Genomic DNA, 26,208 nt, shown 5'->3' on the forward strand with positions numbered 1-26,208 from the left:
CGTGACAATTTATTTTCGTGAATTTTTTTTCCTAAATTTTACACTTTTTAGGAATTTTTTTAAATATTGAATTACCAATTACTTAATGGTGGCAGGCAATCATCTGACCCATAGGTGGCAGCCATTTCAAGCCAGAGGGCGGGAGGACTCTAGCCGCCACGCATATAAAGGATTTATAGTGAGAAACTTTGTTTTTACGGGTTAATTTTTTCTCTTCGGGCTACCCTACCCAAAGGAAATCACTCCTCCGTGTACAATTACACTAACGGATGGTTTTGAAGTAGTGAGACCAGGACGTCGTTTAGAACTGTGGAGTGGATGTGGATTTGGCCCAGGACAGCAATGAGAGCAAGGGGAGCAGGAAGACAGACCCCAAGTCTTCGTTGGTGCCCTGTCTTAAGGGAACATTTTCGTCTGTCATATTCCCAAGCCTTTTCTGTCCTCTTTGTTTCTACAAAACGACACTTCATTCAACTCCTCCAGCATACCAATCCTTGGCCTTCCCTCTCGCTCTTATCTCGTGGTGGAGAGACGTTAACTTCCTCACTTGGCATACAGGAGGTCGTCTGGTTCGAACACGACCCTGACGCCTGTATATTTGGAGTTTGCATGTTCTCCTGTTGGTCACGAGTCTTCCAGTTTTCCCCTCCATTTAGAAAACGTGCTGCTATAAATTTCCAAGTGATAAGCCACTTCGTTGAGCTGTCATTTGTGGCCAGGTTATTTCTGAAAAATATCTATATAGCTCGATGGGCCTTACCTGGTAAAATATTGTTCAATAAAATCTATATTATTGTTACTCTTCTTCCTTCTACAATGTCCTTATTCATGCCCTTATAGAATCCATACAGTCCAGTGCGTCTCTGTTCTTATCACGGCTTCCATTATAATTCTTCCTTTGTTGATGCCATTAAAGATGCATTCATTGGTTGTCTTCTCTGTCCAGGTTACTCTCTGCACCCTTCTCCATATCCACAGGCAGACCCCACATTAGGAGGATACGTGCCGGGAACATAAAGACAATATATACATGCCAATGATTAACATGGCGACACGAATAATAGTATCAATGGAAATAGGATGAAAACATTTACATGGTTTCAGAAAGATTGGCTGGAGAACTTAAGAAATTATGTCAATCAAGGCATCATATAAGTGTACCAACAATCCTTAAGAGCATCACACAGCCTCGCAAGTATAGTCTCCCTACTGGGGAATTACAGCAACAACTAAACACGATTCATAGAAATTAAACGTGACGGATTTACCTGCTCGGGGAAATGACCATTTCAGTGGTAATTTGTGCGTGTTGTATTATGTGTGCTCAGTATTTACGTGTGAATTGTCCAGCGTTATTCATTATAGTACAACTCTGAAGTGTGTTCATAGCTGTCTGCCAAAGACCAATATAATAGAGTACTCTGATGTGAAGTCTTTACCCAGTAAAGCTTCAATGCCTCTTCAAGACTCTCCTTCTAGGAGGGTCCCGCGTGCCAATTCTTTTATGAGACTTTTATTGAGTGCGGTTTGGGTAAACTGGAGTGCCCAGGGGGAAATAATGAGTGTGAGAGGACGCCGCAATGCGTACGACAGCGTGCGCTCGCCGCCAGCAACGACATCGGACAAATCCGACTCTTAACCGTCTCCCGGCTCCAATGGGCACCAAGTGGTGCTCACCTCCACAGGTGCCCGCAAGGCAGAAGAGGAAATTCCACATTCCCATGGTCAGGGGTATTCTCTCCACCGAACGACCACTGTTGACCTTTCACCGTAAGTGGTTACAAGGTGTATTGGATCTCGTAACGGTGACAGTTTAAAGTTGCTATCCGGGAAGGATTTTAATTTGGCTTCATCCAATCGCGTATCGAGCGCTTAAACCGGAGCACCTGATGACGATGATCTATGTGCTATAAAGAAGGGCCATTGCTCAAAATGTTGCTGTTATGTATTTTTCCTACTGACTAATGTTTTGGGTTTTTACTCCCGGTGATGGATACAAGATGGCAATGAGGGCAATTGTGTATGTATACAATTAATGTAGAAAACTCAATTCTCATGCTCATAATGCATTTGTCGAATCATGCATGTGATAATTAATTATTTGAGATTCATACTAATTATTCTGTATACAAAATACTACCACGAGGCTACTGTATTAAAAGAGACAGAAAAAACGACAGCAACAATACAAATGACCAGGGTGCAAACGGGATGAAAAAAATTCTAACCTTCAATCGTGACCTCGAATCTTGCTAATTCATCAAACTGAAGAACCGACATAAATCGTTCCAAGAAAATGTGGATCGATATAGCATTTAAATGCAACAGTATCTCAGGACAATGTCCCTTTGAGCATGATGGCCATTAAAGTACCACTACACAGAGGCACACACACACACAGACAAAGATCCCCCGTATAGCCTCAACAGACTGTTGGGGGAAGTGCTGTCAGCGAGAACCTATGAAGGCCGGCATGGCACACGAGGGGGCGGGTGACGAGCACCACGCCCGGTCGCCTTTGTGTCTCCCTAGTGGCGATGTTGACACACCGCACCAGGTACTGATTTGAGGCTGAGACGACCTAGGGAAGGCCCGGGACCGGTTCAAATAATCGTCACCGGTGTTGGCCGTGAGTGGGAATTGAATGCAGGTTGCCGAGTTTGTAGCACAGCGCGCCAACAGTTACACGACCGCTCCGCACAAGGCACACGCGCCCACAAAGATAAGACAAAGATCCCCCGTGTAGCCTTAACAGACTGTAGGGGCAAGTGCTGTTAGCGAGCACCTATGAAGGCCGGAACGGTACACGAGGGGGTGGGTGGCCAGCACCACGCCCGACCGCCTTTGTCTCCCCAGTGGCGATGTTTACACACCGCGCCAGGTACTCATTTAAGGCTGAGTCGACCTAGGGGAGGCCCAGGACCGGTTCAGATCATCGTCACTGGTGTTAGCCGTGAGCGGGAATCGAACCCGGTTCGCCAGGTTCATAGCGCAGCGCGCTAACCGCTACACTACCGCAAGCGTGAACACGCATGCCTAAAGTCTACGTGCAAGGCACTGCATCTGTGCGCCGTTTCTCCGAAATCCTGAGCTACTAGAGGACGGCGAGGCGAAGGGCGACAGGCACCTGAGATGTAAGAATCGTGTCTTCCACTGCATGCACTCGCCCTGCAGCGCGGGCGTCTGCGCGCTGCCCGTGCCCTCGTACAGCAGCGCGTCAATCTCGCGGAACAACTGCTGCACTCGGCGCGACGCCACCCGCTCAAACTCCTGCCGCGCGCACACACACACACAACACCACCGTGCCAGTTAGCGCATTGCTCGTCGAGATGTGCTCACCACGACACAGTTCCTATGATTGCTTTTTCATTGCTTTCATGGCTTTATTTTGGTGATTTCGAAAAGTGTATTGGTTTAGCCATGTTTCATCTTCTTGGTTCTTTCGGTAAAGTCACGTAGAAGGGAAGTAATAAAATAATAAAAATAAAACATAATAAAACAATTCTCACGACGTTTCGGCCACAACGCAAGCAGCCGTCCTCAGGTGAAAACCAGGTCTGTCGAGGCGACCAAAACGTCGTGAGAATTGTTTTATGTTTTATTTTTATTATTTTATTACTTCCCTTCTACGTGACTTTACCGAAAGAACCAAGAAGATGAATCCCTGCAGTCACGAAAGCTTTAAATCGAAATTTAGCCATGTTTGTTTGTTGTAGTACAGAGTTAGACTGATGTCCTTAATCTAAGTTGTCTTGTGGTTGTTGTTGTTGTTGTTTGACTTGCATCCCACTGGGATTTTTGCACACAGTGTTGGTGTACGGTGTTTTTTTCTGCAATATTTTGCTGTCTTTTCTTGGATTTTCTGTTTGCACTTAGTCACATATTCACTTTAAGATGTTTTTTGTTCATGTTTTTTGATTGTTGCAGTTGCACCCGATTCAAGAGCCGAATGGCTCACAGGGCTATACCTAATAAATGAACTTGAACTTGAACTGCTACGCATGACAAAAAAAACAAAGATCACCTCCGTAAAGCCTCTAACAGGCTGCTGAGGCAACTGCTGTTAGCTAGCACCTACGAAGGCTGGCATGGCAGATGAGGGGGCGGGTGGCAATCACCACGTCCGGCTGTCTTTATCTCATCCAGTGGTGATGTTTACGAATCGTACTCGGTACTAATTTGAGGCTGAATGACTGGTTCAGATAGTCGTTACCGGTGTTGGTCGTGAGCGGCAATCGAACTTGAGTCACCAGGTGCGCTAACCACCGCACCACCACTCTCACACTAATCAATACCCGCTATTCGCCACTAAGTGATGGGGTGACGCCACCATGGTGCGTGTGCCAGGCCAGGTGCACTATGAGGCCAAGTAAAGTGTTGAAGGCTCGCTGACAGGTCACGGGACAGACCCAGGTCCCATGAGTTGACTGACTGAGATGACTGGCAGCTGCACCAGCTGTGCCCCCTACTGTGCCAACTTGCTGCATTTTAGATGCCCGGCGCTCCTCCCGTTGTTGTGAACGTTGCGTCTCTGCCCTCCGTTGTTTGAGGGCGACCAGTAGCGTCCTTCACGAGCCTCCTCTTACACTAACACTCAAGCACAGACACACACACACACACGTACGTCGTCTCCCCAGGAGAAGAGGGACGACTGCTCGGTGGACGGGCAGGTGGTGTCGCTGTGGATGGCCGACCACGACTTGTCAAGCTCCGTGGGCGTCGTGTTCCCGCTCGATTCGCTGGATTCCAGCGAGGAACTGCTGCCACGAGGAAACAAGCAAACACCTCCCCCACGTTGCCTCGCAGACTGTGGTGGTGGACGCAAGCGCTGTCGGCAAGCACCTATTAATCCGTTCCCATTCAGATGACGTATGTCTACGTCATCAGTTTTTATTCCGGTTCTGTTCTGATGATGTACACGTACGTGGATGTACGTCATCAGAAAGGAATTGGAAGAAAAGCTAAAATAAAATTACTTTATCGATACCCAGGCTCCCACAAGGCCATGCGGGAGGGAGTCTGGCACAGATTGGCGCAAGCTATCATAGAGTGTGGTCATGTCACTACGGTTATCTGCGGTGAGTACAATGTCTTAAAACACAACGGCGCTACGGCTCTCTAAATTAAATTTACGCTGACCGCTTGCGCGTTCCGAGATTCAGCGGTGGACGGGATCCACCCTGCAACTTGCAGATGTCTCTGAACGGGAAAGGGTTAATAGCCATAATTAGTATTTTTCGGGTCATATATTTTGAATACTGAAGGTTTGTCTGTTCCTTATTTACTATTAATAGGTCAAGTGTTCACGTGTTAATATTTAAAACTGTCCATTAGGAAACATTACAAAATGTAATTCTGATCAGGTCACATGGTGTAAAGTGCAGTCTCCAACTCGTATTGTCCCACTCTCTCTGGATTATCTATTTATACGCTATGAAGGAGGGCCCCATTGCCCAAAACGTCACCAAATATATATTTTTTCCTCTCAAGGCCACAGGGTTATTGGCCAATGTGTTGAGTATTTTATTAAATGCCAATGTGGTGTTGCGAGTACGATGACTGGATATCCTTTATCACTCTGCACGAGATTTAAGGGTGGGCAATTAATAAAAATTGGTATGTTTCAGAATCAGAATGTGTATTTATCCTGAAGAAATAGGATGAGCTATGAAGCTCTTTTTCAGAGATGTCCGCAGTTTATGTATACTCTCCTTGTAAACAATCCTACTTGGTTTTAGAAATCAGACTTGGTATAGTTTCATTCAGTGCAACAGGCATTTACGTGAATTATACAGCACGGTAGTTGTTGCATCTCGCCATCTCCTACAATGTCGTTCATGGTTGTCCTTATCGTTGTCCTTCCCCAACACGGTTGGCTACGTACGGTGCGAAAGAAGTTCAACATGCCTACGTTACAGGCACGGTCGTGAGATGCGCAGCGTACCGGTTGTACGCAGAGATGGCATGCTGCATGTGCTGGCTGAAGGCGAGCGGCAGGGCATTCCCAGCCGGCTCTGGCAGGGGCGGTTGGTCCACCCCACCGCGTGCCAGCCCCCGGCTACGCAGAAAAACAACAGTGGGCGGCACTCAATTGCAATGAGCCGTGGGAGTCCGATGTGAGAAGGGCATTGGTCTGCAACACACAGGCTGTGGGTTAACAGGCCCACTCGCTTTCCGAGGGGATGGCTGGTAAAGGAAACCGCGACTTGTCTAAAACGATTTTTTATTTCACCAGGTAAGCCCGCACCTCAAATTAGCACGATTGGCTACGTACGGTGTGAAAGATGTTTAACATATATACCAAGGCAAGGCCCACTGAGCTGTATAACTCTTTTTCAGAAGCGACCTGGCCACAAATGATAGTTTAACAAAGTAGCTTAACATGTGCAAATTTAGCGCAGACAATTACTCTAAAAGCATGTTTCTAAATGTGGAGAGAAAAACCGGGGTACCTGGACAAAAACATGCAAACTACAAATATACAGGCGTCAGGGTTGGGATTAAACCTTATCCTGCTGAGACATGCACTGGGTGTCTCTGCAACAGATTTTTGGATTTGTTGTTTTGCGGTAATCGCTTAAAGTCTTGAAACAATATATTCTAGTTTCAAAAATTTGTGAAGCATCATCAACATTTGGTCTGCCATCATCAATCCACTGCTGAATGGAGGCCTCGCCAAGCCGTCGCAATCCCTCACGACGCAACAGGGTTCCCAGTGTGCTCGGGGTTGGGCGAACCCAGAAAATATCCCATGAGAAATTATGGTCAGTGATGGCTGCATGCCCAAACACCAAACACACACAGCATTTTCTGAGCAATGAGATGTGGCTTTCTGGCTAGGGCGACCCTAGGATTTACAAAAAAAGGATGCTGATGCTGCTGTCTTGGACACTTTTTCTGCTGCGCCGTGTGTGGATTCAAAAGATGCCCTCGATTCACATGCAGCCCGCGAAAACTGAGGAAAGGTTGGCGATGTAACTCCGTGGCTGAATTTTGGGCCAAGAAGCTGCAAATTTCCGCCGCCTGTCTCTCCGAACAAAGCGGAGATTCCTTCCTTTCCGCCCCCCCCCCCCACCGAAAAGGTCGAATTTACATGCGTCATTCAGGCCTTTCACAGCCATAATTCCCAACTCACAATGCCCGCCGCGGGCCGCTTTCACTCCGCGGTGAACGACCATGCAGCTGCACCGAGCCGAGTATTAATAAATGAGAAAAAAAATATTCTGGCTTCCCATGAGTGGGGGATGCGCACAACTTTATTATAATTAAGATTTATTTTTTTTTCTTCATCAGGTCAACATTCAAAGCATTTTTTTTACCTTTTAATCGTGTTTTAATAATAAATTGGACAAAAGTAAAGTTCTGTATCTCGTAGCGCCGCATTCTAGGTTTGATTTAGCCTTTCGTTGAAGATGGACCGCCTGTAATCAAACACATTATTTGGTGATGCTGCAATGACAGTGGTGCACAAGCACAATTAACAAAACCTAACACAGCCTTAAAATAAATTTATATAATGGCGATGTTTTGGGAAAGGGCCCATCTTCATGGCATGTTTTTTTTTTACTGTGCCATGAAGAAGGGCATTTGGCCAAAAGGTGACCTTTAACTTAGTGTTATATCTATATATCACACCAACTTGCTGGGTATAGATTTAGATGGCAGTACAGCCCACGTGATATTCAAGTTTTCTATTGTGAATATTAAACGAAAACACCGTGATACTGCATTGCCAGTGTTGCACAAGCACAAAATAGCAAATCTTACATGAGTCCATGTGCTATTAACATTTACAGGCATCATTAGTACATGTGTTATTGACAAATGTGTTGTGTTCATTCGTTGTGTTGTACAATACCGTAATTTCGTTACCATAAGACCGACCGTGTATATTTTGTATCATATGGATTTTGTTAACTTGGTCGACATTATAGTTTTGTATTATATCAAAACAGGTGTTGTCTGGTTTAAATAATATTTGTATGCGTGCATACATGCAAGCATACTCCAATGTAATTATAACAAAGTAATAAGGTCATTCATCAAAAGGGCACTTTTGCAAAGGCTTCCAAAACATTGCCGAACAACAAGTATTCAACGACAAAAATCTGCCTTGAAAATAAAATAAAAATATATAACACGAAATGTTTTGGCCATTGGCCCAAATAATATTTAGATGAATCGATATTTCCATAATTATTCTTCGTGTTGCATTGGTTTAAGTTTATTTTTTATTATGCAGCAATAAGATTGGAAATTAACTGCTTTTGTGAAAATTCTGTCATTGTTATGAACGTGTTGTTAAATTACGCAGGTTGTGTATGTACTCCCATGTGATGGAACCCAGTGTGTGTAGTATGTACTCCCAAGTGATGGAACCCAGTGTGTGTAGTATGTACTCCCAAGTGATGGAACCCAGTGTGTGTAGTATGTACTCCCAAGTGATGGAACCCAGTGTGTGTAGTATGTACTCCCAAGTGATGGAACCCGGTGCCGCATGCATCGATCGCGGCTTGAGAATGAATGTTGACATAGACAAGGACAAATTCATTTTCACCGCATGCACTTTTGAACCCGTGGCTCAGTTTACCACTCAAAAGTTTAGCAGCATTCATCTTAGTCAATGAAGAATGAGCATGAAGGATGTGAGCAAACCCCAAAACAATTCCACTGGTTCTGCATGTGACTTATCGACCTGAAACAGCATCACAGTCTGAATTTCCCTCCATTCATTTCAAATCGGCTTACATCTGCAATCAGCTGCAGCTTACACATTCCGCAACTGAACAAAACGCGCGCAAGCGAAACCGACCAGTAGTTAGCATCACACAATAACATGCCAATTGTTACATTGTTACATTGTACATTAAGGATAACGCATGCCGCGTGATCATACCGCAATACAACGCAAGCTGTCAAGCTTAACAGCTTCTCAGTTGTGAACAACACAACCAAAATTTAGACCACCCTCAACGACTGTTGAGAGAACAAAACAAACCGCCCCGCGATCTGAAATTTAATTTTCCAGATGTGAAATCGTACGATTCTGTGGCGAGCGTAATAACAGGGCTGGCGCCACCTTGCAAGGGGTGCGGCAAACGAGATCAGGACGCGCGATCAAAATCGCGGCACGTTCAAGCACCAGCCCAACGAGTGCAGCACCCCCGCGTGACTGCCGTAGTCGAGCTGGTGGAACTAACCAGCGGAGCAGGCAGGACCGCAGACAAGAAACGCTGAGCTGTTGCGAGCTCATCACACCCCAGGAGCATCCTTCAATGTCCCCGGACGCTCGTGGCACGCGCGTGCGTGCGTCACAACGGAGGCCACTGCCGATGCCGGTGCTCTTGCCCGGGATACCCGAGGGTTACCTTGAACCCGAGGCGTCACTCACCCGATCACCATCATCCACCTGCAGGGGATGGCGTGGGCACGCATGACGCGTGCGCCGCCGGGGGAAATACCCCTTGCCGTTGCCGCCGCCGCCACCTCCTCTCTCTCTCTCCGCCACTGCCTCTCCTCCGTCTACGCCCTTCGCAGCGAAGAAGCCTCCGCAAAGCTGCGATGCCACGCTTGGCCGCTATTCTTCGTCGGGACAATAGCAAAGCGGCAGCCACTGGTTCTTGCGTTGTTGCTTCTTATCGCTTGCTGCCGTCCCGTTTTATTTATTCCAGGCTTTTGTCCTTCAAGGGATGCCCCTTGCTCTGGAGCGCGGAATCGGTTGTTTTCAGTCGCCCTTCCCACAGACGCTTCGGACGAGAGGTGCGGAGCCAATTGAGCGGCAAAGGCACTTCCAACGTCGCCCCTCCGCATGCAGACGCACAGACGCTTGGTCTTTCAGAGGCATTCACCAACCACGTGCATCATGGTGAAGCTTTCTCTGTGAACGGGCTTTACTTACATTTTTACAACTTGCATGACTATCTCTCCGAATGATTGAAAACAAATGATCAACTCTGTAATGAGGATATCGTGAAATAATTTAAATGCGTTTTAGAAAATTCGGTTGAATTTTTTTTTTTCAGACGGATATTGCGATCTTTACATAAAATTTATATTTTTCTTTTTCCCTTGGATAGCGTGTTGCAGAGACAAGGAACTGATGTTTGTCATAAAATTACATTATATCGTATCTGTCGTATAAAATCATATTATTTTTGTCCTGGGTAAATTAGTTATATTTTTATTCAATATCACATTTCTGCATCACAGCAGGTTAAGCTGAAATGTAATCATGCGTAGACGCAGAGCATACATCACACACTGCACCACACACAGAGAGATACTACATTAGACAGAGCTTTTACGTACTACAAGAGCCGAATTCATCGGTTGATCAGTCAACAGTCCTAACAGTGCACAGGTCCGCTCTTAACTGCTCAACACGTGGCTTCAACGCAGATCTACCCCAGCGTGCCGTGAGCGACGCGCGCACGGCACTACGACCACACCCACCCATTTAAAGCCTCACTTAAATAATAATAAGCACCGCAATACGCCGAGCACGGCTCCCGTGCCCGTCAAAGGCAACCTGTCGCTTGGGTGCCAGGTCCTGCTCCGATTAATCCCGTCCCGCGCGTTCTGCTTTGTGTCAAAAGTGTCGGCCTCGCGGCGAGCGCCAATTTCATACAATGCGCCCGTCACGCCACTGACGAGGGCATTATACCGACGCACAATGGCACATTTTGCATTATTAAAATGTAATTTTAATGCGCGGAAATAATTTTCGGACACACAATCTGGTAATGTCGGCGAGGTCGCGATGCGCGCCTCATGCCTCGGATGTCTCGTGTTGCACCGCACATGGGAGAGAGCGTGGGCGCACAATCACACGCCCCGCAATGTGTCCGGCGAATTATGGGGTTTATAGGTGAGGTCTGTGCGTATGGAAAGGTTTTGTACGCATTCGAAAGGGCAGGCAAGGGTGGGGGGGGGGACATACATCCCAGGGGCCGCATATGGCCTACGACTTCATTTCTTCACGGCTAGTGGCCAAACGTGGCTCGCCAGCCAGCACAGCCCACAACCGATATGTATCCATCACTATAAGCGTCCTAGCCGCAACAATCGGGTATCAGTGGGGAAAAATGTTTGATCTGCGTTATCACCGTGTTTATAATTTTATTGCGCTCAGTCACTTGTGTCACTGCAAGAGCTACTCTATAATGCATGACGCTGAGCTGTGTGTAAACGTGTGGCCTGCTAAAGGTGTATAAAACAGGGAATATAGCACGGTAATCTTCTTCCAGCAGTGACATATAATTCTACCGCTACTGAAAACTTCGCAGACATCAGGCAACGACGCAAGCTGGATCAGCTTGAAGACATCTTCTGTAATAATATTTAATTGCACAATTGTGAGAGGTGGTGGCAGCTTGGGAGTGCTATCATCCAGCAGTGGATTGACCATGGCTGATGATGATGATGGTGATGAAATACAAGAAACAATGCACTAAAGCACAAGTGAACTCCGGAGGCATGTGTACAAGATGCCAATAACGGAATCAAGAAAGAGGTGGGTGGAGTCGGGGAATCAAAAACGCTCAAAACGCAGGGACAGCCGTGAACATTTCAGCCGCCACACAGAAGCGGGTGCAACGATGGCACATAGAGACTTGTGATTAACGCCGGCAGGGAAGCCTGCGTTACACGCGGTAGGCACGGTGAGTCACAGGGAAGGAGGGCCTCATTACAAGCACTCTGCGTTACGGCTCAGCGGGTGCACAACAACGGAAAGGACACCACGCACAGCTACCGCTGCTCAGTCAGGAATACAATTAGGCGATAGCGGGCAACACGGGCGAAGTAATCCGCAGGCGTTGCTGGGATACTCCTGCGGCAAGGTTTTTGGATTTCTGCCTGTCGATGACCGTGTGCTCCAGCTGTGCAGGGTGCGTCCATTGTAGAGCATCGGCCGTGGCAAAGCCACTCAAAAAGGGAACACAAACCTTGCAGATCGACAGTAAGACTACCCCACCATCTGACCGTTTATTCAGACTGACACATCACACTCTAGAAGTACGTCTTCTTATCTATGCAGGAGGTGAGGTTTTCCTCTGTGTATATGATGCTTTGGGTGCAGGGGTGGTGGCAAAGTGGGTAACGCACCACAGGATGAGCTCAAAGACCTGAGTTCCATTCTCTGCCATGGCAAACATCAGTGGCGAGTGATAAGCAAGCGCCATTTCAGGCAGGCATTGGACATTCAGCTGAGACTGACAACTCACTACCCAAGACAATACTTTACTCTAAAGCATCATGCGGGGTCTAAGTTCTCTACATTTGTGGCTCAAAATCCTGAGACAGGTGTGTAGGAACAATTCTGACATGGGGTGTAAATAGCCATTACGACCCATTTTGAGAAGCCAAGGGGTTCCATGGAAGCTAATCGGGGGGGGGGGGGCACAGCATGCAAATAACCATTGGGGTCCATGTTGAGTAGCCAAGAGGGGCCATAAAAGTTAATGGGGGGGGGGGAGGGGGGCACAGGATGTAACTTGCCCTCACGATCAAAATGTTGGCGAGAGGAGGGCAGCTACCTCAACTGCCCTCTCTGTCCCTTTGTGCACACTCTGCGATGGCTGTTAGCCCTGTGGCCCACTCTGTCACCTTGACAAGCTGATTATTTGAAAGGGCATCTTTGCTTGGTCTCCCCCTCCTACTCCACTATAATGAGGAGAGGGGAGGGACAGGGCTTGATTGGTGGCACAAGCGGGTCGTGTTATCTTTCGCGTACTCACGAAAGCCCGACGCGTTGTTTGGCAACGGAGAAACACCCTCGTCCGTCGGTGCCAACGGGTGAGACGTGAGCGCTGAGATAGCACAGACATCACCGGCTCCATCTGGCCCACTACTAGGAGCTAGCCGAATATCAGAATAGACCTGCGGAGAGGTAAGGTGCAAACCTTGCAGTGAAGCTTACTCACAGCCGGTGAGGGCAGGAGGCAGAGGGGCCTCCACTGGAGGAGGCTCCTCGAGAGAGAGGTGGTAAGCAATTGCTTACGCCACTGCTGGCAGATAGGACCTCTAATAGAGGGTGATTGGCCTACTCTTCCACGATGGCCAGACGTCTTGGAAGAAGTCTTAGTAGCCACCCCCCCCATCCCCACACTGTATCCCACCACAGGCGATCGGCTAATTGTGGCGTAAACATGGATACTGTTAAATTTTTATTTAAAGCTTTCGTGACTGCAGGGATTCATATTCTTGGTTCTTTCGGTAAAGGCACGTAGAAGGGAAATAATAAAATAATATAAATATTAAACAATATTATTTTATTATTTCCCTTCTACGTGACTTTACCGAAAGAACCAAGAATATAGATACTGTTGCGTGGACAAGAGGCAGAGGAGATTTAAGATCTAAGAAAACTTGCGCCATTTTTTTAACTGCCGCACCGAAAAGGTGAAGTTGAACCGGCAACTTCTGGGAGCCCAGTGTGCAAAGCGTCACGCAACGGCAGCATCTCACCGGGCGCAGGAAACGTACAAAATGACAATGAACTAGCTTTACCTAGGTCATTCACATCATCATATTCATTTACAGGCCTTTTGTCATTCATTCCGTCATGGCTTGCTTGACCACACATTAGGGAAGTAATATCTTGAGTGGTCAGTGTGGGTTGCCGATGTGGAGTTGTCAGGACCGGTGCAAATATCACCCGGCGGCACTGATGTACGCCGGGTTCACAGTGCAGTGCACTAATCAATGTGCCACCGTTCTCTCCGATTATACTGGTCAACAACAACTTTTTTGTTATGGCCTGGACTTTTGCAGCTGTTTAAGACTAATTTCAGGGTGCTGATTCAAAATCTGATCTCAGATTTGCTCTATCACATCTCATTTTTATGCTATCGGCATACCCCATTTCATTGATTTTACCCGAAATTAACTGTCACTTATGATTGCAAGTTGTTGCGAGTCAGTGACTGCTTTAGTGTTAAAATATGGTGCTGTATTTTTAGGATAGTGGGTTTATAATATAATTTTATGTAGATATCCACATTTATTTAATATTTTTCTTCTGCAGTTTTTATTGAAAATGCAATATTTGATATCTCAAAAACCTGATGTGATAGACAAAAACTGAAGCCAGATTTGGAATCAGCACCCCAAAATTACCTTAAAACCGTTGGAATACCTTATGCCAGAAAAAGTGTGTTGACCAGTGAATTATCAAATAATCATATTCTTTGGGTCTTTTGGTAAAATCACGTAGAGAGGTTAAAAGAAAATAACAAAAAACTACGACGTTTCGATCGCAACACAAGCGGTCGTCATCAGGAAAAGGGGGGTTAGCTTCTAAAGACAACTGCTTATAAAGGTTTGAAATGGGCATAGCCCAAATGTCAGCAGCCAATGCCAATGCAAGTGGTGGGTAGCGACCGCGGAGACGGTGGTGGGCTTTCCACCAATCAATGGGCTGCCAGGCAGAGATTAGCATTCTTAATTTTAGAACTTTCGTGACTGCAGGAATTATTATTTGGTTCTTTCGGTTAAGTCACGTCTAAAGATAAAATAATAAATTAAATTAAATAATAGAATACGACGTTTCGATTGCAACACTCATTGATATGGTCCAAAAGCGTTTTCTTTTGGACCACTCATTGATATGCTAATTTTTTCTAACCCCCCTCCCTCTCTCTGCCTCCGCCCCCCCTCTGTCTATTTAAGGCCACCCCACAGAGACGATCACCCCTCTCTGTCACCTGTGTTGCTCTCGCTATGTATGTATCTTGTGATATCTGTCTGCTAATATGTCTGTCTATAGTTTTCTGGTTAGATATTATGTCGCTATTTCATTATACCTGATGATGATTGCTTGTGTTGCAATCGAAACGTCGTATTCTATTATTTAATTTAATTTATTATTTTATCTTTAGACGTGACTTAACCGAAAGAACCAAATAATAAGAGATTAGCATGTCAACGCAAGATCACCGAGCATCCTTCACGGCGAGTGTGGCTATGTTAATGTGAGAGATTAGTATGTTAATGTGAGAGATCAGCATGTTAATGTGAGAGATTAGCATGTTAATTATCAAATCATCACCACTAAATCACGATCACATAAACTTCATTAATAAACGCCTTTAACATAAAGTCTGAAAGGGTGCCACATTTACCTATAAGTGATATAAACTCGTCTAATTGGACAATAATTTAATCCAAAACATAACCTAAACTAAACTTTTTATTTATTTTACCAAGTAAGACCCACTGAGCTATTTATCTCTTTTTCGTAAGCAACTTGGCCATACATTACGATACAATAAAGTGGCTTATCAAGTGGAAATTTCTAGCAGCCAAATATTATAAACGCATGTTTCTCTTAATGTGGAGGAAAAAACCGGAGGACCTGGAGAAACATCCACGTGACCACGGGGAGAACCATGCAAACTCCAAATATACATATTCTTAGGTTTTTTCGGTAAAGTCACGTAGGTAAAACATCAAAATTAATAAAAATAAAATAAAACAAAAATCACGACGTTTCGGATTTTTGTTTTATTTTATTTTTATTTATTTTGATGTTTTACCTACGTGACTTTACCGAAAAAAACCTAAGAATATGAATCCTTGCAATCACGAAAGCTTCAAATCCAAATATACAGGCATCGTCAGGGTTGGGATCGAACCCACAATCTCCTGTATACCAGGCGAAGCAGTTAACATCTCGCCATCGCGGCGACCCCCAAACAGAAACACACCTAAAGCACGAATGTATTGAATTCCCCCAAAGGGTATTGCTTTACTTGAATCGAATCAACATTCAAAAAGACATTGTCACGACTCACTATGGACCTGGGAAGCCGTCGGAGCAAGCACGGCTCTGTTGCACAGCATCTGGCCGCTTCGCCGACATCCGCCTGCAGCCCTCATTGAGCCCCAAATCGACCCCATCGAAGCCATCAAGCGGCCGCTAACATTACAGGGGCAATTAGTCACAGGCAGTCTGGCACAGGGGCGGCGGTACCGCGTGCAAGCTGCCGCGATGGGAGCCAAGTTGCCAAGACCGCTGTTGATTGCCGCAATTCGCAACACGACACCGGAGCCATTCAGCGCTGCGTGACCCAAAATGCACAACAGGATACGACCTACGGATTAGAGGGGGAGTGGGTGGCGGTTTATCAATTTACTAAATTATACATTTCATGGCACAACTTTGGTGAAATAATTGAGGAGGCATCGTGCAAGCTCTCACGCATGGCTTTCGGGCCGTGAAAGGTTGAATATCAAGGTCTGATTAAAATGCGGAGCCGGTGGCTGGGTGGCTGGGTGTGATAAAACCCTCACCGATGCAAAATAAAGGACAGGCTTTCATCCTTTCTGGCAATAACAAAGGTATTAAGATGTTCAAACAACAAATAGACACCCATTGCAAGGCATCAACCCTCACCTGCGTCCGTTTCCCCCACCAATCCACATTAGAATCCACAGGTCCTTACCGGGCACTGTTATGCATTTAGAAGAGACATCGGCACCCATGGTAAGACGATGCATTTTGGGAATACCTACAACTGTTATGGGGTTGGATTAGCACGGTTGGCTACATATGTGTGTATGAAGAACGTCTTTCACACCATACGTAGCCAACCGTACTAATCGGAGATGCGGGGGAAGGACAAACTAATCACAAAAATCTGTTTTACGTATGGTGTGAAGGAAGACGATGCATTTTTCAAATACCTACACCTAGCATAGGGTTGGCTACGTAGGGTGCGAAATAAGTTCAACATACATTACGTACTGTGCTATGAACCCGTCGACCTAACAGTCCAATTCCGGGCGACAGCCACCAACATTGGACAGCGATATCTGAACCGGCCCTGGATACCTCCCCTTTACCTATCCCCACCGACAGGTACGGTGAACTGTGATCAAACAGTCCCATTGACCAACGTCGCTTCGGGAGGCCTTCATTCAGCAGGGGATTGACAGAAGGCTGAAATTTGCTCAAGGACCATGCGTTGTACTGACATGAATGCAATGCAGCATTTTTTTTCAGGTATCCATTTGCAAAAATAGAGCCACACAACGTCTACATTTAAAAATAAACAAGACAAGTTGTTCAAGCGCTTGAAAAAAATTTCAACCTTTTGCGTCCAGAGAACCGCGGGCATTCATCGTCAGGAGGGCGACTCAAGGTGAAACTGTGCAGTCGTGATGCTTCGTTACTCAATTGAAAAATGTAAAATAGCAAACATTTAGTAAATTAGTTAATTGTTAATAAGCGTTAATCATGAAGTAATTTAGATTTGTTTTACTAAAAAGAAATGCAATTCAAATGTAAATCTTGACTTATGGCTTTCGTGACTGCAGGAATTCATGTTCTTTGGGTCTTTCGGTAAAGTCACGTCGATAGGTTCAAATTAATAAAAATAAATAAGCAAAAAAAAGTACCGTACAATTTTTATAATTATTTAATATTTCCCATATTCCGGAATCCCCCATGACCAGAAAGGCTCTTTCCACGATCAGAGGTGTTACTGGACTGTGCATTGTTTGTGCTAATGCACCCGTGCATTATTGCGTGTGCAATGTATCTGTACATTGGGTGCGCCAATGTGGCCCGTGCGTTGGTGTAGTGGTTAGCGCGCTGTGCGAATAAACATGACAACCCGAATTGGATTCCGACTCAAAAGCCAAAACCAGTGATGATCACCTGAAGTGGTCCTTGGCCTCCCCTAAGCCGACTCAACCTTAGCAAATGAGTACCTCATGGAATGTGTAAACATTTCTAGTAGGAAGACAAAGGCGGCTGAGCGTTGTGCTGGCCACCCACGCCCTTGTGTGCCATGCCGGACTTTAAATGGTGCTCGGTAACAGCACTTGCTCCAAAAGTTTATGTCTATACGGGGAATATTTGTCTTTGTGCAAATGCGTATGCTAGTATACACCTGTACATTTCATGTTCTCATGTATCAATAGATAGCATGTGTTAATGAAACCAAGAATACCATGTGCTATTGTATTGTGAACATTAAGTGTTATTGCACGTGCTGTTGACTATTGTGGTATTTTACGTTGCACAGGAGCCAAAGAATGCACAACGTAATAAACAAACAGTGGTAGCGGCTGCATTACAGGCCTCTTCTCCATAGCTACAGTGGGGCAACAAACCCCCACAGGACGTACACACACGCATATGCACACATGTAAATACATACCCACACGTATATACAAAAATACACACATACCAAAACACAAAGCTAAAGATGCCCCCCCCTCCCCGTAGCCATACAAACTGTTGACGTAAGTGCTGTTCCCCAGCACCTATTAAGCCTGCTTAGGTGTACGAAGGGGTGGTATGACCAGCACCACGCCTGGCCGCCTTTGTCTTTCCAGTGTTGATGTTCACACACCGCACTACGTACTCAGTTAAGGCTGGTGTCAAATCTAGACAGGGCTGCTTTTTCGCCACAAAGTGAAGACATCGCCATTGCACGGGTGCCAGGTGAGGTGCACTCTGAGGCCATGTGAAAACTCGCTGGCGAAAAAGGTCACAGGAGAGACGTAGATGTGATGGTTTAACTGAGAAACTAAAGATTTGTTTTACCAGGAAAGGCCCACTGAACTATGTAGCTCTTTTTCAGGAGCGACCTGGCCACAAATGACAGCTCAACGAAGTGGCTTATCATGTGGACATTTATAGCAGCCAAATACAATAAACGGACGTTTCTAAATGTGGAGGGAAAACCCCGACGACCCAGAGAAAAATCCAATCCATGCAACTACGGGCAGAACATGCAAACTCCAAATATACAGGTGTCGGAGTCAGGATCGAACCCACGACCTCCTGCGTACCAGGCACTGAGGCCACCCTCTCGCCACCGATGACTGACAGATGCACCATCTGTGCTCCCCACTATGCCAATCATTGGCACAAATATCAAAAAGACAGACTAAAAAATCCCCATGTAACCTAAACAAACTGCTGGGGAAAGTGCTGCAAGTGAGCACCTAGGAGGGCCGGCATGGCACACGAGGACGTTCAGATAATAGTCACTGGTAGTGGCCGTGAGTGGGAATTGAACCCGAGTCGCTGGGTTCGCATACGCAATATTGTGTATGTGGAGAAGCCAAATTCCAAGTGCACTCATGAATTATATTTATCAAACGCAAATAACTCGTACAGTGAGATGGGTGTTTTTTTCTCTCTCCGTGTGTGCCGTTTCCCACGAGTGGGCAGCCGTGTTGACAGATCCCATCAAGCGCACGCTCTCCCCGGCGCACTTGTCACGTTACGACTGGCGGGGCGTGCTCGTGAAAATGATCTGCCACAATAAGCGGCACGCCCGGGCGCACCGACCGAGGACGGGGGACGCCGAATGTGGGGCTCTGAAGCTGGTGTGTGTTCGCATGCGCGCATGTGTGTGTGTGTGCGCGTAAGTGGAGGGGGGAGAAGCGGTAGTGCAGCGGTTAGCGAGCTGAGCGACAAGCCCCACCGAGCCAATTTCGATTCCCGCTCATGGCCAACACAAGTGACGATTATCTGAATTAGTGTTGAGTCTCTCCGAGGTTGACTCAGCCTTTGATAAGTACCTGGTACGATGTGCCCACATTACCGCTGGAGACGAAAGCGGCCGAGCGTGGTGCTGACCACCCTACCCCTCGTATACCGTGCCGGCCTTCATAGGTGCTCGCTAACAGCACTTACTTTAACAGTGTGTCAAGGCTAAAATCGGGATCTTTGTTTTTGCGTATAAATAGGGTGAGCGGTAGCATTAGTGGTTAGCGCACTGCGCTACGAACCTGGCGACTTGGGATTCGATTCCTGCTCACTACCAATAACAGTGACGGCGAATATTTGAAGCAGTCCTGGCCCTCCCCCAAGATGGACTCAGGATTCGAACCTTGACCCTATGCAATAAGCGGAAAACACGCTACCACTGTGCACTGTAAAACTAAAACATATTACAGGTTTCCCTTGCTTTACGGAGTAGTAGATGCGTTCCCAAAAAAGGGCGCACACAGCGAAACCGCACGAGACAGTTGCCTGCCAAGTAGCGTACACAGTTCACAAACAATATTGTCCGACGTCCGACCGCATAGTGCAATCAGCGCATACAACGAATTATGGATAGAAATAGGTTCGCCACAATGCACGCAAAATCGCGCAAACCGAACCCGCATAACGTGAGGGAAACCTGTACAGTACGCCGGAATAACACGCGAGACAATGGTTCCATACAACTTGGAAGAGATGAGTACAGTACTTGGACAAGCACCTACACAAAGGATGGTGCACAAGGGATTGATGCGGCCAGCACTACGCCTGGCTGCTTTAGTGTCCCCATTTTTTATGATTGCCAAGTATGATTGTTTGAAGTCAACCAAGTGGAGGCCACCAGCAGGTTCCGATTCCATTTGCCACTGGTGTTGTACATGGGTGGGAATCTAATCTGGTTCATAGGGATCGTATTGCAGCATGTTAAACACTACGCCACCACTCACCATACAAATGAATAACAACACGACGTCAGAGGGTAGCCTACACAGACTGTTGGGTCAAGTGCTGTTAGCATGCACCCATGAAGGCCAACTCGGTGCATGAGTGGTTGGTGTGGCAAGGACCACGACTGGCCACCTTTGTCTCCCCAGTGGCGATGTTTACACATCGCACGAGGTACTTTTTTGAGGCCGAGGTGACCTCAGGGGAGGCCTAGGATGAGTTCAGATAATCGTCACTGGTGTTGACCGTGAGCGGGATTCGAACTCGGGTCGCCAGGTTCGTAGCGCAGCGCGCTAACAACTACACTACCGCTCCCCGACTCAGGCACACACACACAGAGACAGACACACACACGCACGCATTCACGAATGGAACAGTGTGTGAAAAAAGCACACAGGCACAGCACCGGGTCCCCCTTCATGGCCACACTTCCACCTGCAGTCTACAAACAAGCGAGGTGATTCAGCAGAACCCGTTGTCCCCTCCGTTTCAAATGATCGCAGCGAGGCGACGACCTCAAAACAAACTTTCCCAGCGGGATCTACTCCAGAGGTCACGGGTGCCACGGTCACCAGAACAGAGTGGGCGAGAATAAGATTGGGGTCGTCCCACCCACCCGCATGTAACGGAGCCTTTCACCGTTCACCAATTTTGAACTAGGATCTGTCGCCCATCGATGCAATGAAATAACGATGGGATATTCCTACGTCTGTTAACACTCGCATGCATCGCTGATCACATATATTTGGTGGTAAGGGCACATGCTGACCGTGAGATATGGGGGGGGGGGGAACAGACTGATCTTTGGAACGAGCTGTACTTGTGAGCTCTTAAATGTGCAGAGGGAATTAATATGCCGTTCCTCATTACATATAGGTTATATTCCAGCAGCACAGGGCTGTTGTGAAATGCTTCCTTTTATACACAACCTATCAGTTGCATTTATTAGGTATAGCCCTGTGAGCCATTCGGCTCTTGAATCTGGTGCAACCGCAACAAACAAAAGACAAAAACATGAACAAGAAAACATCTTAAAGTGACAATGCGCAAACAGAAAAATCCAGGAAAAAACTGCAAAATCTTCCAGAAAAAAAGCACCGTACACCAACGCTGTGCAAAAATCCCAGTGAGATGCAAGTCAAACAACAACCACAAGAACACTTAGATTAAGGCCATCAGTCTAATTCTGTACTACAACAAACAAACATGAGTTATGCAACGCATGAATGTTTTATGAAGAAACTTGGGGCTAGTATTTAAAAAAAATCACTCTTATATTAGTTTACTTATAACATATAGTAAACCGTGTTTAAATCTTTGTTATTGTGCCTCATTAGCAAATACGAGTTTTAGTGAGCTATAAGGTCTTGGTCTATTTATGTTCCTGATATGCCATGCCACTTTTACATAAACCTTTAGTACAAATAAGGCAAAAGCTTTGGTTGTGTCAGATTTAACACCATTATTACAGTATGCATAAAGGTCGTTTAGCTTCAACAAACTACATCTTTTAAAAAATATTTAATTTTAATTATGAGCAGCATGCAGTGGTTAGCGGATCGCACTGTGAACTCGGCAACATGAGCTCAATTTGCAGCTACGGCGAACATCCATGGTGGGTGATGTTGGCTATGGGTCCCACTTCTCTAACCCACATTAACCAGTGCAGTGAAGTATGGTCAAACATACCCCACAAGGTTGATGTGGCTGGGGGAGTCCTCTATTTAGCAGTGACATGATACAGGGCAGTGAATTATTATGATTGTTATGGTGACATTCGTTACACATGCACAAATGTGGGTCTATATAACGATATTGGTCGTTTGGGAATGGTTTTGTGATTCTAACGACGTACAGATATGTGAAGGAGTATTTTCTGATAATAAAAGGGTTTTTTCCCTTTTTTTCTGGCAACAAAACTGAAACCTTTTTACAAGGATTCATGTCTGCATTAACCACAATACTTGCAGTAAAAATTCAAATAAAAAACATACTATGATAATATATGCATTGTCCTTGAAACTGATTGGTCCACACCAAGGGACGGCTTTCTTTTGAGCCTCGACCCAATTGGTGCTCGACCAGAGGACGCCAAAAGAGAACCAATTGGGTCGAGGCTCAAAAGAAAGCCGTCCCTTGGTGTGGACCAATCAGTTTCAAGGACAATGCATATATTATCATAGCGTGTTTTTTTTTGCATTTTGACTGCAAGTATTGTGGTTAATGCAGACATGAATTCTTGTAAAAAGTGTTTCAGTTTTGTTGCCAGAAAAAAGGTGAAAAACCCTATTATTATATTTTGGTACTGGCAAAGGAGGTCTAATGATAAGTATTGTCTGCTTGTGTTTGGCACGATATCAAGTAACAATTGGTGATGGTATATTAAGCGGTGTGGGTCTCCTTTCCAATGCGCAGGTTCACGTCCGGCCACAAGCATGGATTATAAAGGAACCTTAATTATTAAGTAAGAATTGCGTACACATTAGGAGAGCTTTTCCCCACTCGCACTGCAATTAGGAGCAGCTATCCAAAAGGTGCACACGTAATTTTTTTAGAGTACAAAATTATTGTCTACTCGGTTATGCATCCCATGGAGAAAGAACTGACTCTAATAGTCTGCTGTTATGGTGCGTTTTCTCTGACAAACGATTATAAATGAGTATAATTCTCTCATCAAAAGATCTGTCGTGGTTCTTAATAAACGCACTTGCACAGAACCACGTGGCATCTCCGACTCGCTGGCGACCGAGGTATAGGCGGATGTGTGGCGTTGTACTGAACTGCATTCAAAACAATGCGTAATGCACTGAGGTCGTACTTGAAGCTAACGATTGTGAACAGTGATGAGCACTGCCCAGTGCTTGCTTCAGCGGGTGAACACATCGATGCCGATGGTTTCCCAGATACTGGACAGTTCTTTTTCAATCCACTACTGGGTGAAGGCCTCGCTATGCTGTATTGGCAATGTTGTTCCATATTCTTGGTTCTTTCGGTAAAGTCACGTAGAAGGGAAATAATAAAATAATAAAAATATATAAAACAATACAATTTTCACGACGTTTCGACTGCAACACAAGCAATCATCATCAGGTGTGAAATCCACAACAATAAATTGTTATTTTCAAATTTTCTTGTTGTGGATTTCACACCTGATGATGATTGCTTGTGTTGCAGTCGAAACGTCGTGAGAATTTTATTTTGTATTATTTTTATTATTTTATTATTTCCCTTCTACATGACTTTACCGAAAGAACCAAGAATATGAATCCCTGCAGTCCCGAAAGCTTTAAATCAAAATATCATGTTGTTCCATTTCACATTTCACCACAACGGTCCGTGCGAGTTGGTGAAGGGGCAGGGGGTGGCCAGGACCGATTCAGATATTACTCGCCACTGTGTTAGCCACGTTTGAGAATCAAACTCGGGTCACCGAGTTTAAAACCACCGCTAAACACATAAAATACAGTACACATATATGGGTATTTGGAACTATTTAATAACGTGGGGTTCAATTTTGATTTAAAGCTTTCGTGACTGCAGGGATTCATATTCTTGGTTCTTTCGGTAAAGTCACGTAGAAGGGAAATAATAAAAATAGAAAACAATATATTTCCCTTCCGTACGTGACTTTACTGAAAGAACCAAGAATATAACGTGGGGTTCCTTCCTATATTTATTCTGAACCTCCTTGCTGAATGATGTACCTAATGAGCGATCTCATATCAACACCTCAACCCAATGAATCGTTCGTTATTTCATTTATATTTTCACTCGGGGGGGGGGGGGGGGGCGCTTATTGCCACAAGTGTCACGTTGTCGTATCGCACTTGCTAACGGACAGAGCCGCCTATCCCAACGCTGGCTCGACGCGGTTAAGTCGTGACACGGGCTGATGGGGTGGCATGAAAATACGTGTTGCGTTCCCATCACCATGAGAGCCACGATTGCTCGCCAAAGCCACCCAACCACCAATGCTACGCCAAACACCGACGCCAAACGTCAACACCAACGCCACGCAAGCCACGGCCGACCACAACACCGACCGACGGCTTGGTGGAGCCCCAACGGGAAACGCTTCGTCTTAAATAAACAAGAACAACTCTGGGCATCAACCGCAGGACTTGCAAGCACAGACTTGTTTAACCTTTATCAGCACCGTTAAAACAAATCACACTTTATTGGGGAGCAAGGCAAACAGGCTGGCAGGTTTCACGAAGGAAGTCATGCTCGCTGCAGAGCCCTTTTATTCTAAGGCTCGTTATTTGTGTGTTTTTAAAGCAGAGGGCCTTTTAATGGATCCCTTCAGCAGTTGCCCAACAATGATGAGGCTACTTAAAGGAAAAAAACTCCTAAAGTTACTAAAGTGTGTGTGTGTATGGGTATTGAGCTAAAGAATTCAATTACCTTTTTGTAAGAATTTTGGGACTGTGGGGATTACGCGTGTAAGTCGGATCAGGGTACACAGGTTAAATCTGCACCATCCTCGCATTACTCCTGCACTTCAGGCCGCCGGGTTTTTAGAAACGTCACACGCATCGCTAAGCGACTGCCAATCCCCCACAATTTGCAACGGGCTGCTGCCGCCGCCGCCGCCTTATTTTTAAGCGCCAGCCACATTGTTCACGGGTGGCTGCTCCTTGCCAATAATATTCGGGCCTCCGAGTGAAAAAGTAAAGGTGGATGCAGCATTTCTGTTACTTGCTCACACCACTGCTGGCGGAAGTGCCTCCAGTAGATGGGGGCACTGAAGATCCCACCGCTCCCCTCCACTAAGCGGTTAATTTGGCCGACTCTTGACACGCTGAGCAGGCGTCTTGGAAGATGGTGGGCATACCCACACTCTACCCCACCACACGCGAATCTGTCAATCGCCTGTGCTGTTGTCATGCATGCTGCTGGTATAAATGGGCACGGTGGTAGTGGTTAAAGAGTAACGCCTTGCCGAAGAGACTTAACTATAGGTACAAGTGCTCAGTGTGTAACCCTTCTGTGCTTATTGCCGTAAGTAAGCTTGTACAAATTTACTTTCGCGTGTTATGAGCCTCTTACCAAATCACTCAAGAGTGCATTTGATCTCATCGGATCTCGGAGGCCTGAGGTTGGAGCCCGGATAGCGTGTGGATGGATGACCATCACCATGCGTAAAAAAAACACACACAGGTGCTGTAGGCTGCTGCAGGGCTACGTTTTCAGCTGATCGGAGGGAAATAAAAACCCTTGCTGTAACTGTATTAAGCTCCAAAGTCAATTATATTCACCTTCACCGACCCACACTGATTTGCATGGGGTCAAGTACGGTCGTTCTCCTAAAACGGCGCATGTTTTCATAACGCCAATAGGATATAACGCGATTCATGTATTGGGGAACACATTTTTATATAACGCGCATGCAAAATGGATATAATGCGATTCAGTGAACAGAACTTTGTCGCGCGAGTATGATTAAGCGGTTGTACGAAAACACGTGGCTTTAAAAACAAGTACAACTTAAAGATTATTACATTTCTTAGTTTTTACACACTTTATTGAACTTGCCGTGTTGCCCGTTTAAATTCTTTCAAATTTTTTGACGATTAATATCTTCGGATCTACGAAGTCTAACGAGCTGAAATTTTCGACACATACTCGTCTCGCGTGGCAATTCTAGATTTCATTAAAAAAAATAAACCGGTCCAGGCACCGCCGATCCTGGGCTATTCATATTTTTTACTTAATTTTAATACCCCGACATTTGGCCCCCCCTCCCCCCTTTTATG

The 26,208-nt window shown here is 45.8% G+C and overlaps 1 protein-coding gene across 3 annotated transcripts in view; it reads right to left on the reverse strand.

The window, feature by feature from the left end:
• LOC144946501 (protein FAM149B1-like) overlaps positions 1-26,208 on the reverse strand; it is a 53,548-nt gene that overhangs the window by 23,216 nt on the left and 4,124 nt on the right. For 2 of the 3 annotated variants that reach the window (XM_078875437.1, XM_078875435.1), the window contains exons 2-4: positions 5,945-6,058; positions 4,625-4,760; positions 3,128-3,270 (exon numbers count right to left, since the gene is read on the reverse strand). In XM_078875437.1, coding sequence (XP_078731563.1) covers positions 3,128-3,270; positions 4,625-4,760; positions 5,945-6,058 — 393 coding nt within the window. The remainder of the gene's footprint in view (positions 1-3,127; positions 3,271-4,624; positions 4,761-5,944; positions 6,059-26,208) is intronic. The other variant, XM_078875436.1, reaches the window with a different exon arrangement.

The sequence above is a fragment of the Lampetra fluviatilis genome, chromosome 41, assembly GCF_964198595.1.
Source record: "Lampetra fluviatilis chromosome 41, kcLamFluv1.1, whole genome shotgun sequence".
NCBI lineage: Eukaryota > Metazoa > Chordata > Hyperoartia > Petromyzontiformes > Petromyzontidae > Lampetra > Lampetra fluviatilis.